Source organism: Phaeoacremonium minimum, assembly GCF_000392275.1.
Source record: "Phaeoacremonium minimum UCRPA7 unplaced genomic scaffold PA7_03_scaffold_124, whole genome shotgun sequence".
Lineage (NCBI taxonomy): Eukaryota > Fungi > Ascomycota > Sordariomycetes > Togniniales > Togniniaceae > Phaeoacremonium > Phaeoacremonium minimum.
Window position 1 is genome coordinate 91,115 of NW_006921031.1, and position 14,030 is coordinate 105,144.

General features: G+C 52.9%; 1 protein-coding gene across 1 annotated transcript; it reads right to left on the bottom strand.

Moving 5' to 3' along the window:
- Positions 1-6,228: 6,228 nt before the first annotated feature.
- Positions 6,229-7,557, bottom strand: UCRPA7_1655 (putative pak-box p21-rho-binding protein; the record flags this gene model as incomplete). Its single annotated transcript, XM_007914234.1, has 1 exon — positions 6,229-7,557. The coding sequence occupies one exon, from the start codon at positions 7,555-7,557 to the stop codon at positions 6,229-6,231; it is 1,329 nt and encodes a 442-aa protein (XP_007912425.1).
- Between the last annotated feature and the right edge of the window lie 6,473 nt (positions 7,558-14,030).

A 14,030-nucleotide genomic window follows, 5' to 3' on the forward strand; every position in this document is an offset into this window, starting at 1 on the left:
AGGTGACACCCTCCGAAGGGACGGCAATACATACAGCCCTGGGCGGTCTCTGGATGGCTAGACATTCAAGGATTTGCAGGTGAGTGTCGTACGCGCGCTTTCGGGCCACCGAGGCTCGGGGGCGTGTGTGACCGCTTCTGGCCGTGTGTACTAGGGACTCCGGGCTGGTTGTGGCTCGTACCGGAAGCTGCACTGCCAGTGGCCAGCTGCAAGTTAAGCTCAAGAGGTATCTTCGAGAAACTCGAGGCTGATCACCTGATTGATTGTCAAACTTCGCCGCAAGGTCGGGGAAGTTCGAGGAGGCTCAAAGAAGAGTCGCGTTTGTGTGGGTGCTTGCGAGCTCCGACTTTCCGGGGCTTGACGAACAGGTGCTTTTCCCGGGTCACCCCACCGCTCGATGGGCTCTCCTGGGCTGGGCTGTTCCAGTTTTTAAATGCACACAGGTACCCTGACCTGCTGCTCCCTCCTACTCATGAGGCTTCCCTTTCTCATGAGATGCTGTTCCTTGTTGCCCCTTGCCCTGTTCTGGAAGGCTCTCGCGGCTGGTCGAGTCTTCTGTTGCTTGTTGATCTTGATGTCGCCTGTCATGTGCGCTCGCTTCCGCGCAAACCTATTTATGCGCCTGGGGAAAGCGGCACTGCTGTACTGCGTCGTATTGTATGGTCTTGTCTTCGCAAGCAACTAGGCGACTGGCCACCTTGTCGTCGTTGGGCTCCCTGCTTGCCTGTCGCTCTCTCGCGGGCACTTGGAACTCTTGCCTTGCTTCTCTCCTTGCTCTGTCTTGTATTATGTCTTTGTATTACTGCTTTTTGGCGTTTGTGACTTCTCCGTTGGTATCAGTACCGCGTGCTTCTTTCATTACTCATGGTGGCTCATCATGGGGACGACGCTAGTACGCCATTCCTTCTGTTGTGTCTTCCCTTCTTGGGATGTAAGGAGGAAGAGATGCTGCGCGCTTCAGCAATCTTGGGGCTCCAGGACTTGGCTGTGTGTGTGTGTGTGTGTGTGGATGTGCATAGCACCGCCTGCCCTATCTGCCTGCCTGCTTGCCTGCCTGCGTACATTTATTACTTACCTACTATTTATCTACCTACCTACTACTTACTATCTACCAACCTACCTATTATTACCTTACCTTAACCTACCACCCACCCGCCACTTGGGGATAAAAGACGCACCGAGTCGACCATTCCTAGAAGCCTAGGTACAATGCAGTATGTACACCCAGGCCTACCTTACCTGCCTTGTCTTTCTTACCTACCTACTGCCGATGGCCGGCCGGAACAGCCGCCCTATCCTATCCTCCTCTAGCTTCTTTCCGCGTTACGTGGGGATGGAGGAGGCGCCTACGCACGCCATCTTTTAAATCTACTGCGTAGTCTGGAGGAGTGGAATAGGCTCCTTGACCTGGCTACACACAGCGTACCGCCCTAGCCCTGCTTGGCTCGCCTATCTCTCACCACCCCGTAATGCATCTATCTGTTCCCGAGCTGACTTCTACTCACTGAGACGTGACAGCGTCGAGAAGCGATCTCGATGTCTTCTTGCTGGCGTCTTGCTATTCAAACCAACTCACCCTTGGTGTTGACTATTTACAGCATGGTCACAGGCATAATGATTTGCCTCGGCATGTCTTCCGGACCCAGGAGGGTATAGGTATAGTCACGCTACTGGCTCCATGTATCTTTTACCAACGCGAGACGTACCCGATCACCGATGAAGTCTCTCCTCATCTATTAGTCCCCGACGCCAAGGGAAGACATGACATCCCGGGAATGCAATCATAAACGTACGGCTAATCCCCTGGCGGCAACGTAGATTGGGCCATGGCTTCACATTACGAGCATACGGGGCGGCAACGCTTCAGGCCCTAACCCCTACTAACACGGAAACGAATATGGCTTCGTCCTGAGCTGAAGCTACCGCCCCTCTTTCTATGCCTGGTCGGCTACAAGAGACATCAGGAACTTTTGCCAATGCCCCATTTGGAACCGAAATACTAATAAACATGAGTCAAGGGGGACAGCCATCCATCCTTGCGAAACGGAAACCCATCCTCTCTTTGGTTAGTACGACAGTTGAAGCCGTAGAACAGTCCCGTCCCAAGGATTCTCATTCTGGAAACGTTTATTGGGCACCAACCTTATTCAGAATTTGGAAGAAACGTCCTTGCAACGGTTTGATGTCAGCATTCGTTTAGAAGCAAGTCAATACATTCCTTTGAACATCTTGTGACAGACCGTGTAGCTTAGACCACCTCAAGTCGGGACTGGTTCTTGTCCAATCTACGACCGTGAAGATGTGCTTATCATCACTCGCATCGGGTACGCATTGGGCAGTTTAAGACGCCGCTCATCAGAATATCTGAGCGTTTCCCCTGCAGTGTCGTGCCCAGCGTCGCCGAGATGGGCCAGCTGACTGCTGCTCCCTCGGCATCCTTCGTGATGCGCACGATTTGACGCCATAGTGGTTTGTTCATTTTCTTCGCGTAGGTATTCTAGACTGGCCTTAAGATAAATCTCTATGTCAAAATTGGCATTCTTCTAGGATGGAACAAAAGCACGCGCTTGTAGAATCGAGATGCGACGGTACTCGCCACGGTAGCGTGATGTCGCGACAAGGCCGCCTCTTGACACAACACAGGACCGCCATGAAGCCATGACACTTCTGAAAAAGTGATTCACACAGGACGTAATACGAGTCAGATCCGGTAATCTTTTAATTGAAGGCATTCCAAGTATGGCATAGCAGTATTCATTGGCTCTTCACCTTCTACCCTCGGTTTCGGACACACGGAAACTGTCAAATGGTAGCACCAAAATCGAAACGGATTAGGGCAAACGAGTATTGTGGCAAAGCGGTTCCAAAACGGTCATATTGATGCAGTGGTATGAAGATGATGCGGATGGTGCCCTGGACACCGGGGGCTGAGAGGCACTGGGACGCCCTTAGAAAAGTCTGCTTGGTCACATGCACACCTTGAAGCACAGCGTCACATCTCGAGACGTTATGTGAATCTTTGAAATACACCTTGGAGTCTGATTCGAGGCTCTTCTATGTTGGTGTTTCTATTTGGGCGTCTCAATGCTACTACGTGGCTTGTGCTGCCCGGTCGCCTCCCCCGGCATACTATGCCGAGAACTAGGGACTTCCACTCAGATAGCCGTAGAATCTTCGAGCCAACAATGTTTGCCTCAAGCTTTAAATTTTGACCCTTAAAGAAATGGCTGGCATCTTCTCCGGATTTGCGAACATCTTCCCGGCGTTGGCGCAAGCCCCTGGAGACGACTTCCAAGACTGCAAACCTCAACGACTGCCCCGATCCGGCTTCTCGCAACGACACATGCTCGGTCAACGAGCTTCCCTCTCGATACTGAAAAGAAACGCCTCTTTTAAGCTTTCAGTGTTAAATAACTTTTATCGTTTCTTTACACGATGTGTTGATCACGAATTGCCTTCCCCCACGATCAACCCCTGCTCGTCGACTGTCCACACCGATCCTGATTCCAACCGCGACAACTACCCCATCCTTGAGCTACTGGTTAGACACACGAAACAAAAGCCTTCTGGATACAGTTATTTTACGTTTGCATAGAACAGCAGACATATCCTCGCGGTCTTGTCTAGCCTGCCATGTCCCCTAAAGGCTTATGCCGATTGATCGTCGCGTCCCTTCAACGTGCGCTCATTACAATCGTAAACAACACAAACCTCGAACAGATAGTAAACGGAGTGTTATCCGACTACTAAACATAAGTTATAGACGATCTAGCTTCTACGTTTGACCGAGAGTGTTTCGAGACGACAACCTCCTCCCCCTTTCCAGGACTAATCCGACGACCGCGACAGGTTCCAAGACTGCATTTCGACAGGTCCACCTACAATGACGCGAATAAGATACTCTCTATATCCATTAACTCTCTAAATGTTTCAAGTTCTTGACGCGCTGTTTTCTGTGCCGTAAAGGATGCTCACAACCGGTGTGCTACTCCTGTCAACAGCTCTGCCGATACTACGAAACATAACCCAACGGGAACGATTCCGAAACTACCATATGACCATATCGAGCTCACTGTTCGAGTGCTCTGAAACGTCTTTATTACCAATTGATACACCACATGCAACTCAGGGAGGGAAGTTACGGCCAGATTGTCACGCTCCGGAGGCATTCAACACTTCACAACCAGTCCCCTGGGAACTGACATGGCATTTGGATTTCTCCCTTACCCAAACAACCCTGCTAATTGCTGCATTTCCCTGTCTAGACATTCAACCATATCCAAGCAACCGACGTGAGCAAAAGCCGCAACTGCTGCTACTGATACCGGCTAGGCTACTACATCGAGTTGGTGGTGCCTCGCTGGGCCATATGTCCTACTCTAGAAATCGGCATCAACTTGGCTGTCCAAAAATGGCAACAAGATTGACCATGCTTCTGTCTTGATCCTCCAACCCAACAAACGTATCCATCAATCGACACTCCTCTATCACCGACTTACACGCGCTCCCAAAGACGTCGTTTTTCGCTCGCAGACTAAACGTCGTTTGGGCGGGAGCAACCGTGCCAACCAGAAACTCTGTCGCGCCTCGTGGTCCTGACTCGTCCCAGGACAGCGGGATCATGCTCCGTCGGGTGATTATTATGTCATAAATGGAGGAAAGAAAAGAAGAAAAAAAAAAGCCACGAGAAACTTGCCTCGGCTACCGTCCCGGACGAACGGTTGCTCGCTGGTATGTTTGTCCATGTCTCGGGAAACTCTCTTTTTGCCACCGCCCATGACTCGCGATGCCCGAGAATTGCTTTTGCTGGCGCCGGCGCATATTGGTAGATGGGCGTCCGAGTCTCCGATCGACCATCCGTGACTGTGAATGCCGTTTGCAGGAGTAGAAGTAGTCAAGCGGCAATATTTGTAGACACCGAGAAGAATGTGCTGGACCTCCAGGTCCTCACCGTACCTCACCGAGGCACAAGGCAAGTCAGGGGTAATTAAGGGGGTATTTCAGGTCACGTGCGTAGTCATGTGGCTCAGCTGGTGGCTGAGCTGAAGTAAGGTGACCCGGACAAGCAGGTTCTGGCGGTCACAAGGCCCGGCGCAAGATCCGAGACATGCGCGTGACGTAGATCGATCAAGTTCGACGACATCCGTTCCAAGTCCCGGCTTCTCCGCGATTCCAACGTCTCGTCCCCTTCAAACTCACCGTCTCGTGCCCTCGGGGCCTAACAAGGCCGACTGATACCAGCTATCATCTCATCGCCCGTTTCTGATTCTTTCCTCTGAGGTTCATACTCACCTTTGTGAAGTGTCCCTTCAATTTCACAATCTTCAATTGAGGACGGTCAAAAGTATTCGACTTTCTTTTGCATTCTCTCGGATAGACTATGGCGGAAATCCCATCTATCTCAAGTCCACTCAAATGAGACTACCTCCCTTTCGCTCGTCACGTACATCCCCCAATACCCCGCGTTCAGGCGATTTCATCATGCCTCCTCCACACCCATCCGCTGGCTGAGATTCCCAGCCCCTTGGGGACGATGGCTCATCCCAACCATCATAAGTATATACATTGAAAATGCACCATTTCTCTCGGTCATAACCCATGATGCTTCGTGTCAAAAAATAAAATAAATAAAGAACTTGTTGTTTGCGCACACAGCCCGCGAGGCTGCTTTTCTTTTCGCTTTGTGGTTTTCAACGAACCTCAAACGTTCGGAAACTTTTTGGAGCGCCCAGTTGCCTTCACTTCTCTTTCTTTATTCAAAGGAGCCTTCCAAGGCTCCACGCGCGCAGCAGACTCCATCCCATATGACAACACTGATCGACAGGGTAAAAAAAGAAAAAGGTACAAGACCGGAAGCGACAGGCGTGCAGACAAGGGACAGGGGCCGGTCCCTCCCTAGTGGTGGAGACGATTCCGAAAAGACAAAAAACGGTTGGTGAAAACAGTTGACTGTAATGCTGTGGTGTTGTTGACAGACAATAGATCGGTCGGAGTGTCGCGTGCGGGCCCAAATTCTATAATTCTCTTTCCTACACGCTTCAAATGCTGTTCCAAAAGAAGAGAAACGCCTAGCCAGGCAAGAATGATATTGTTGACATGGCGAAAAAGATTCCAATGCACCGCCCCAAAATGACCATGTCGCTTGCTGAAATAAAAAGGGAATCCGATTGCGTCCACTAAGTGGACTATAAGTGAGTGTATGGGGTAGATTAATGTTTGTGACACTTTTTAGATACGCGGGCCAGTCATGTTGATTTGCGGGAACAGCGCATATTGACCCGGAGGCGGAGGAGTGCTGAGGCTCGTCGTGCGAGCACGGCCACGCCGAGTGTGAAGAGAATCTCTTCGCTTGCTGGACAGGTTCGTGTCGCTACCTCGGTTCAAGTCGCGGCGCAGAGGTGATCCCAAAGTCTCAGATTCTAGAAGGACTGCCATTGGGCTAGCCTTGCTGCCGCTACGGGTGTGAGTAGGCTCCGTGACATCATCATGGTCAACAAAAGACGGCACCGGCTCTTTGGTGACCATGTCCTCCATGTTGATTGAAGATGTGCTCATGGTCAAGCGGGTGTAGTCAGTGGCGGTAGATGCCGTCGATATGTGACGCTCGGATCCTGATCGCGATGAATCATTGCTTCCAGTGGTCGATGCGCTCGATCGTGACTGGACAAACAAGTTTGATGTGCTCAGGGTAAGAGTGGGCTCCTCATATGGACTCTTTCCGACAAACTCATCGTTCTCGCGGAGCTCGGCCTGGTGGGATAGTAGCTCTTGGTGGTAGTCACCTGGAATCAAAAGAGATGGCGAAAGGGTGAAGCCTTGCGACTCCTTGAAGCTTGATGCATGCGAAGTTGTGCGGACGTGCAAGAAGCGAGGTGCCTGACGACCATCCTTTCGCGGCAAGGAGAAGTTGGACCGCGTTGGGGACTTCGTTGACATGGCCGGGGCTGTGGGAGTAACTGCCTCTTGCATGGTTGTTGATGAAATTTGGCTGGCCGGGCTCAAAGCAGGCACATCAAAACCGCCGGGGGTGAGCATAGCTGGCAGGACCTGGCTGCTGCTTCGGAAGTGGCGAATGTCGTCTTCGGCGGGAGGGGTGACTGTGCTGTCGTCTCGAGTGAGGTCGAGCGACGGGCGGTCCCAGGCATAGTCGCAGTCAGCTTCGGCCTCATGGTCATAACAATAGTCGATGACCTCCTCCCAGCTGTCTCGCGGCAGTATCTCAACTCCGCCATCCTCATTCTCGAGACCCTCTCGAAGAGCTGTCTGAGCAGCAAACAAATCAAAGCGACCAAGAGTGACAGACTCGCCACTTGGCGGGCGCGCTGTCGTGGCCTGGCTCTGTACTAGCTGTCGGAGGAGAGGAACAGATTGGCTCCCTCGCAGCGAAGAATTGTTGCTCCTGACACTAAGACGGGAGCGACGAGCTAAGACACATTGCTCTTCCTCCTCTGGAACATCTGGAAGCGCGGCCTCGAAAGAGTGGTTGATGGGGCACGTCAATGGCCAATTTGCATCATCAGGAGCGACAAATAGGCGTGAAAACCGTTGCTCGGACATGTCTGACTGTTGGGCGGCAAATCCGTGTGACGTAGCTGGGGGACTAATACCATCCATGTCCAAGGCAAGAGGTTGCGGCCGACGGAAGCCACCACTCGTCTGCGGTCGACCAAAGATACCACTTGCCAAAGGATCAATCTCATCAAATTGAGTCGATGTCCGACTGGAAATCCGCGGCGGCGGCACGGGTGGGACAAAAGTTGGCTCGACTGGTGATCTTGGTGGGCGTGGCGGTGGGGCGCGGAGTTGTTCTTGAGATCGAGTGTGTGTGATCAGACGCCGAGGTGACTTCTCTGGTACCCGCGCGAGCGGTCCGAAAGAGGCCGCGACCGTGTCCTCCTCATCTACCGGCAGGGCTTCAGATGAGAAGTTTGCAAAGTGCAAGTCTTCGGCCTGAATACCCTGTAGTGAGCCTTTTGTGGGAGACTGGGACGATCGCAATGCCGCAAGCTCTGACTGAAGGGCAACCCTGTTTGTCCGTTGCAGGTTCGGCAGATGGTCTCGTTGGGTGTGGGTGACGTGCTGGAAATTATACGGTCCCGATATCTGATATTTCCTCAGTGCAGCTGACTCTTCGGCCGATTCAGCTTTCAGTGTCCGTCGGCGGTTGAGGATGGCCGGAATAAAGCTCTCCTTGTTCGCGGAGGTTGGCGGGCTGGTGACAGTGTCGAAGGGTGCATCCGTGGAGTACATGGAGCTACCAGACGAGCCTGTCGCACTGCTCTCCCTCTTCAACTTGCCTCGGCGGTTGAAGATCGTCTTACCAAAAATCTGCACGCTTTCTGGTCGGTCCCGTGACGGCATGCTGCTTGATGTTGAGCGCTGAGACGACCGTCTCGACAGCGAGATACCTTCCAGAGCTTGTTCCCATGATGGTCTATCGGCTGAGGCAAGCGATCGCAAGGAAGACGACCCAGACGAGGTTGTCTGGTGACTCTGGTGTCTATCCATGACGGAACCACGCTTCATCTGCTTGCTTAGGGCCCTAATTCGCTCAGGAGACGGTGGGCCATCAACTGCCGGTTCCAGTAGTTCGGTCAGGTTTTGAGTGTTCAGGCGCATTGGTGCTGTTGGCGATTGTTGTTCACTCGACCGTTGGGATGAAGAATCCGGGGACAGGTCAGAGGAGGCGGCAGCAGCAGCGGCGGCGGCAGCGGCAGCTTGGGCATTTTTCTTCGCCTTGCGCCTCGAGACTCGTGGGACCGAGTAAATGGGCACAGGCGGTTGCGCATATGCTACCCACATTTTGTCTGTTGATCTCTAGGATGGGCGACGTGGGTACCAGCTAGGGGAGCCTGGACGATGATTGACCTGTTATTTCCTCTCTGCCGGGTATCCTGCTCGCGTTTTGTGGACCAGTACGGTCCCGTCCCTGCGTGGCCCGTGTCTTTTTTTATTCACCTATTCACAGCGGTGAGATGCCGAGCCGTCCAGTGTGCAGCAATGGAACGTCTAAGTCGTCGAGGACGTGCGTTGCGTCCGCTCGCTGAGTACGGTTCTCGTCCGTCGAGTTACGCAGCGTCCCGTGTTGTGCGTGTCGAATTGCAAAACAATGCGCAAGCAAGCAGGAGAGATTTTTTGCGGGGGATACGACGGGTCAATATATTGGGGGGGATGGCGATGCTGGCTTGCTGGGAAATGCAGACAGGCCAGGGGCTGCTTGGGCTGGCTGTGGTACCTGGGAGAGGACCCAAAGTGAAATTGCAAGCGTGCAGCACTCTGCGGACCGTTGCGTGGAGAGCCGTTTGGGCTGGCAAGGAATTGTGGTCCCGGGGGGGTGTGGGTGTTCCGGTGTGGGTTCCTGGCCTAGGAATAATGAGAGGCTAACGTTGAAGGTGGTTCCTGGCGTTTTCCGAGGGTACTAACGATTATGCTCGCTTGCTTGGCTTTTTTGCAAGAGTGTTGGGCGATGTACAACTCGAGTTGTGCTCGCGTGAGAAGATTGGCCTTGCACAAAGGGGGTGGTGGTGGGTGCTGTATTAGTGCGGAGTCGTGGGATCCCTGGGCCTGGGGCCAAACCAGACACACCAAATCTCTCCTTCACTTTCCAATGCAGACAGAGACACAACGACACCTGTCTTCTGTGTTGCGGCTGGTCCCAATTGACGACGCTGGTCAATTCGCCCGGCTGGTCGGGAGAGAGCTGAATCCGGGGGAAGTACTCGCCGGGAAAATGTCGACCAATTTTTTGAAAGGTCGGCCCTGCCTGGGGGGTTTAATATAAATTGCGCGTGCCCGGCTTAAATGCTGGGTGAATGCAATGCAGAAGCGAAGGAAGACCGGCAGGGAAAGTTGCAGAGGCGTCCGTCTCGGTCAGACTGGACCTGACCTGGGGTTCTGCTGACGCGGGAATGGCGAGGTACTTGATGCTGCGAGAAAATGCTAGCGATTGTCTTGCCGAGTTGCATCAATTTGGCGTTGTGTGAGTGAGGGCCAATTGGGATATATATCCAATCTCGCCGTGACAGACTCCCGGGACTGCCACTTTGACTCTCGGCCCTGTCAAACGAGCCTGTCTGCCACCTTAATACTCACAAGGTAGCAGCAGGGAATTTGCTTCCGGGAGAAAGAGGCCTCGAGGCAAGTGTCTCAGTTGCTTGTCCAGAACGCGTGATGATGGGACGAAGTCAGAGTTGTAACTGCCGCTTCAACGACATGAGAATAGGAAATGTGAAGAGGTATGCAAGCGGATGCAGGTCCCCTCGTGTGTAAGTCGCTGATCGGCTGTTCGATAGCCTCTCAATGATTGGTGAGTGCCAGGATGCGCGTGCTAGAGTTATACTCTGCTCAAGTAAGATTGATGGCGTGCGGCGATCGCGTTGTGGTTGAATGGCACACAGCGGCCACAGCAAAAGACGGGAGTGTTTCTAACGGTACCCCCTACTATACTGGGGCCTGAGACTTCTAAGTCCTGCAAGCGTTTCCACCGGGTGGTGAGATGCGCCAGATCCAATGGGCGTAGAACAGCCTGGCCTTGGTTTCCCGATCGGGTCTCCAACTAGTCTTCCTTCTACTGGCGCCGCGCCGCCGCAGGCTGTTGGCGGCTTCAAAGATAGGCCACGGAAGGCGGCGGTGATGGGGGAAATGTCTCAGACTTGAGGCGTTTCTCTACCTTGTTGGCGGGATGATGCTGGACTAAGACAACTTCCGCAGTTGCGCCTAGGTAGTGTTTCTAAACCACGTTTGTATCCGCCAATTGAGACATCAAAAACGACGCGGGCCGCTTGCCAGCTATAGCTTGCGAAAATACCTGCAAACTGATTCCTCTAGAAGCCTCTTCCCATCATCGATGGTAGGCTGGTCTTGTTGGCCGATGTGGATGGAGGCATGCCAGTTCACAATTTCTCGGTCCTCTCTCGTACCTTTCTGCAGCATGCAAGCAGACCCCAACCTACAGGCCTTTGATAAGTACGTTAGCTCGTAATAGAGGCTGGCGTGGCGGGTCGATGGCGGATTACAGGGCTCCCAGGCCGGACCGGGGTGTTGGAAAAGCCTGGAAGAAAAGGCTGGCGTTGGTGCTGGTGCTGATGCTGGCGGGGTGTGGGAGAGGGGTCAGGACCACAACATGGTTCGGTCGCCAAACCTGGTCTGAGAATTCCTTTGTCACTGTCTCTTTGCTATCTGCGGTCAAAGAAACAGAAATGAATATAGCAGACATGGCTATCTCCCCGGCGCTGAGACGTGCAAAGTCACAAGGACCTGGCTGGCCGACGAGATTCCGATCAGCACCGTCGTGTCCCTCTAGCACGCTGCCCAATATCATTGACGCGAAAACTCAAAATTGTCTTAGGTCTGAGGGCCGGAACTAATAACGACATGGATACACGGTGTTGCGCGCGATGTTGTGGCGCATCGGCTACTTGGCGGCGCTCCCATCCTCAGGGGGTTCGATTTTGATTGGTATATCTGACAGCTAATATTGCCAGGCATCCTGAATTTGAAAGGTGGTTATGGAGGGTCGAAGCCTTTTCGGGTGGGTGGTTTACACCCCCGCATCGCATGATAAGACAAGCAGCGAGCCAGGCTCCAGGTAAGGTAGGCCTGTCTTGTCTTCCGTTTCTCTTCCCAGTTGGGAAGTCACTGCAACACGGAACACAACTCCGCAGAATGTCGTCGAACACTGGCTCGATATTTCTTCCTTGAGCAAGCATTCCCACGAGCTGAGGTCGTCGGGATAGGCTTCCTGTCTCAGACACCCTGGCTCGCCAGCCCGGTGGGGCTGGTTGGTTTCAACGCCTCAACGAAGGCTGTAAAAGTCGAGCCAAGCCACTGTAAATGCTGCCTCTGAGCAGTCCAAGTCTATCACAGGGAGGTTGGCGACGTTGACGGGCTGGGAAGTCTTCCATTGATGTTGGGTGTCTGATCACAGGTGCAATCTCTTCCATCCACCATACTTCCTGTCATGTGTGATAGCTACGATTCAAGTGGTCTTTCACGTATTTCACGAGCCGAGGCGTCACATTGAAATTGTCATCTCGTCCGCTTCAAAATCCTAACATTATCCATGTGCATATTATGGACGGTTTGGCGGACATCCCCCTAGAAAGCAAGTGACCAATCCGGGAAGATGTTGTATTGAACGTCAAGCTGCAGCCTCAAGACTTCAGGTAAAACTAGACTATTGACCCACCTCGACGGCGTTGGGTCTTTGCTTGAAATGTTGAACCAAGGCGATGTTGCCTAAGGAGTATGCCCTTCGGAGGTGTACCTTGTTGAGATACTTGGCGCCGATATCGTGTTCGTTCCCTAATGCTACAACTGTTATGGGGACTGTTGTTGGCAGAACAAAAGCGTTGCATATGGGAAGAGAAAACTTTTCTTGCCATGCGTTTGAGACCGAGACATTCGCACGGATCAAGTTGAAGAAGACCAATGGAATCAGCCACCCGGCTGGGGCCGCAACGGGATCTGGGAGTACCCACGAAGCAGGTGGGCACGGGCTGGGGCATATTCACGATCCTCTGCTGCATACGATGATCAACATGCTCAAGAGTAGTCTCTTTCTGAGGTTTTCATCAGGCTGAATCCACTCCTTGAACTAGGGCGTAAACTCAATGCCCGGTGAGAGCGGTACTTCTTCGAAATCCACTCTGACGTGGACTCATCATCTAAGATTCAGCCATTTCCTCAAGAAACCCACAGACGTCTTGTGGATTATGGACGAAGTCTGAAAAACACTCTTCTTTCTGCCTTGTCTGGTGGGCTTATTGATCTCGAGTTGATAAGTTGCTCCTATTGCAATCGAATGCGACTGAGGAGAACGGTAGTATCTCTCACCATACCCGCCGTCCCAATTGGATGGGCCATGGAACTTAAGCATGTCCCAAAACTCTGTGCTTTAAAATAGCGTGACTGTCATGTTGGGATCGACAAGTGCCGTATAGGCATCGGAACAGGACGTGGAGTCAAGATGATTTATCATTTGGAGAGTGTCCACTAAAACGGGGCGTTTTGAGATTCCGCTAATCGATGATATGAAGACAAGTACAGCCTAGGAGGCAGACCATCTGTCAATGGTGCGACCGGACGGCTTTCATAGCTCCTGAATTGAGAAGGACCCTCCTTGGCTAGGTCGGCGATACCCCTATACCCATAGTAATCTGGTAGTCGACAAGTCGGTTGTTGGACTATTTTGGTGCCTCGTTCTGCAGATCCGTCGGGCGTGAATAGCCAAAAAGAGGACCCTAGGCGCATGTTTACTAACCTGGCCGACGACGACATCGGGGACTTGGGCTTCATCGGGGTCTGCGCACTAGGAGTTGACGGCGAGTTTGAGGCATCGCCGATGCTTACACAACTAAGTATCACAGCGTGGAAACAGAATTTGTGAGGTTGAGAGTGCATTTGGCGGGGCAGCCCTGCATTGCTTCATTCTCAATTGCCCAATCAGACACTGGCAGGGCTCTCCAATTGGCTGCCCTGGCGCTACCTAGAACCCGACTGCCCTCCAGGGCAAGGCCGTGGACGGAAACCCCCAATCTCTGGCGCCGTTATTTGAGCAGGCTCAGGTGGCTGTAACGAGCAATCTGTCTGTCACCCAGGTGCTTCAGCCGCCTGAAAGTTGGTGTGTTGTTTGCATGGTGTCATCAAACGCCATTCCGACCGGGTCAGATATGTGGACAACTGCTCAAAGGAGGTTGCTCGCCCGCTGGGAGTTCTCGACTCTAGACTGAGGTCAATGGATCCGGGAGAAAAAATGAAGACCATGTTGAAGACTGGGCAGCAAGATGCGAGATGGCGTCCCAACTGGCTGTCCCAATCCCACAGCGGCGAAGCAAGAATAGACAAGGTAAAGGGGGGCGCCGGATCAGCGTGGGGTCTTGGACGGGGCCGTTTCGAGGTCCGTACATGCACTCTGCTGGGTAGAGGAGATATCTTGAGAATCTGCACGCCGCTTTCTCAAGCCTCATACTGTCCCAGGCGCGATGGCTTGCTGGGCAATCCTGGTCGCTACGAACTGCATGGTAGGTAGG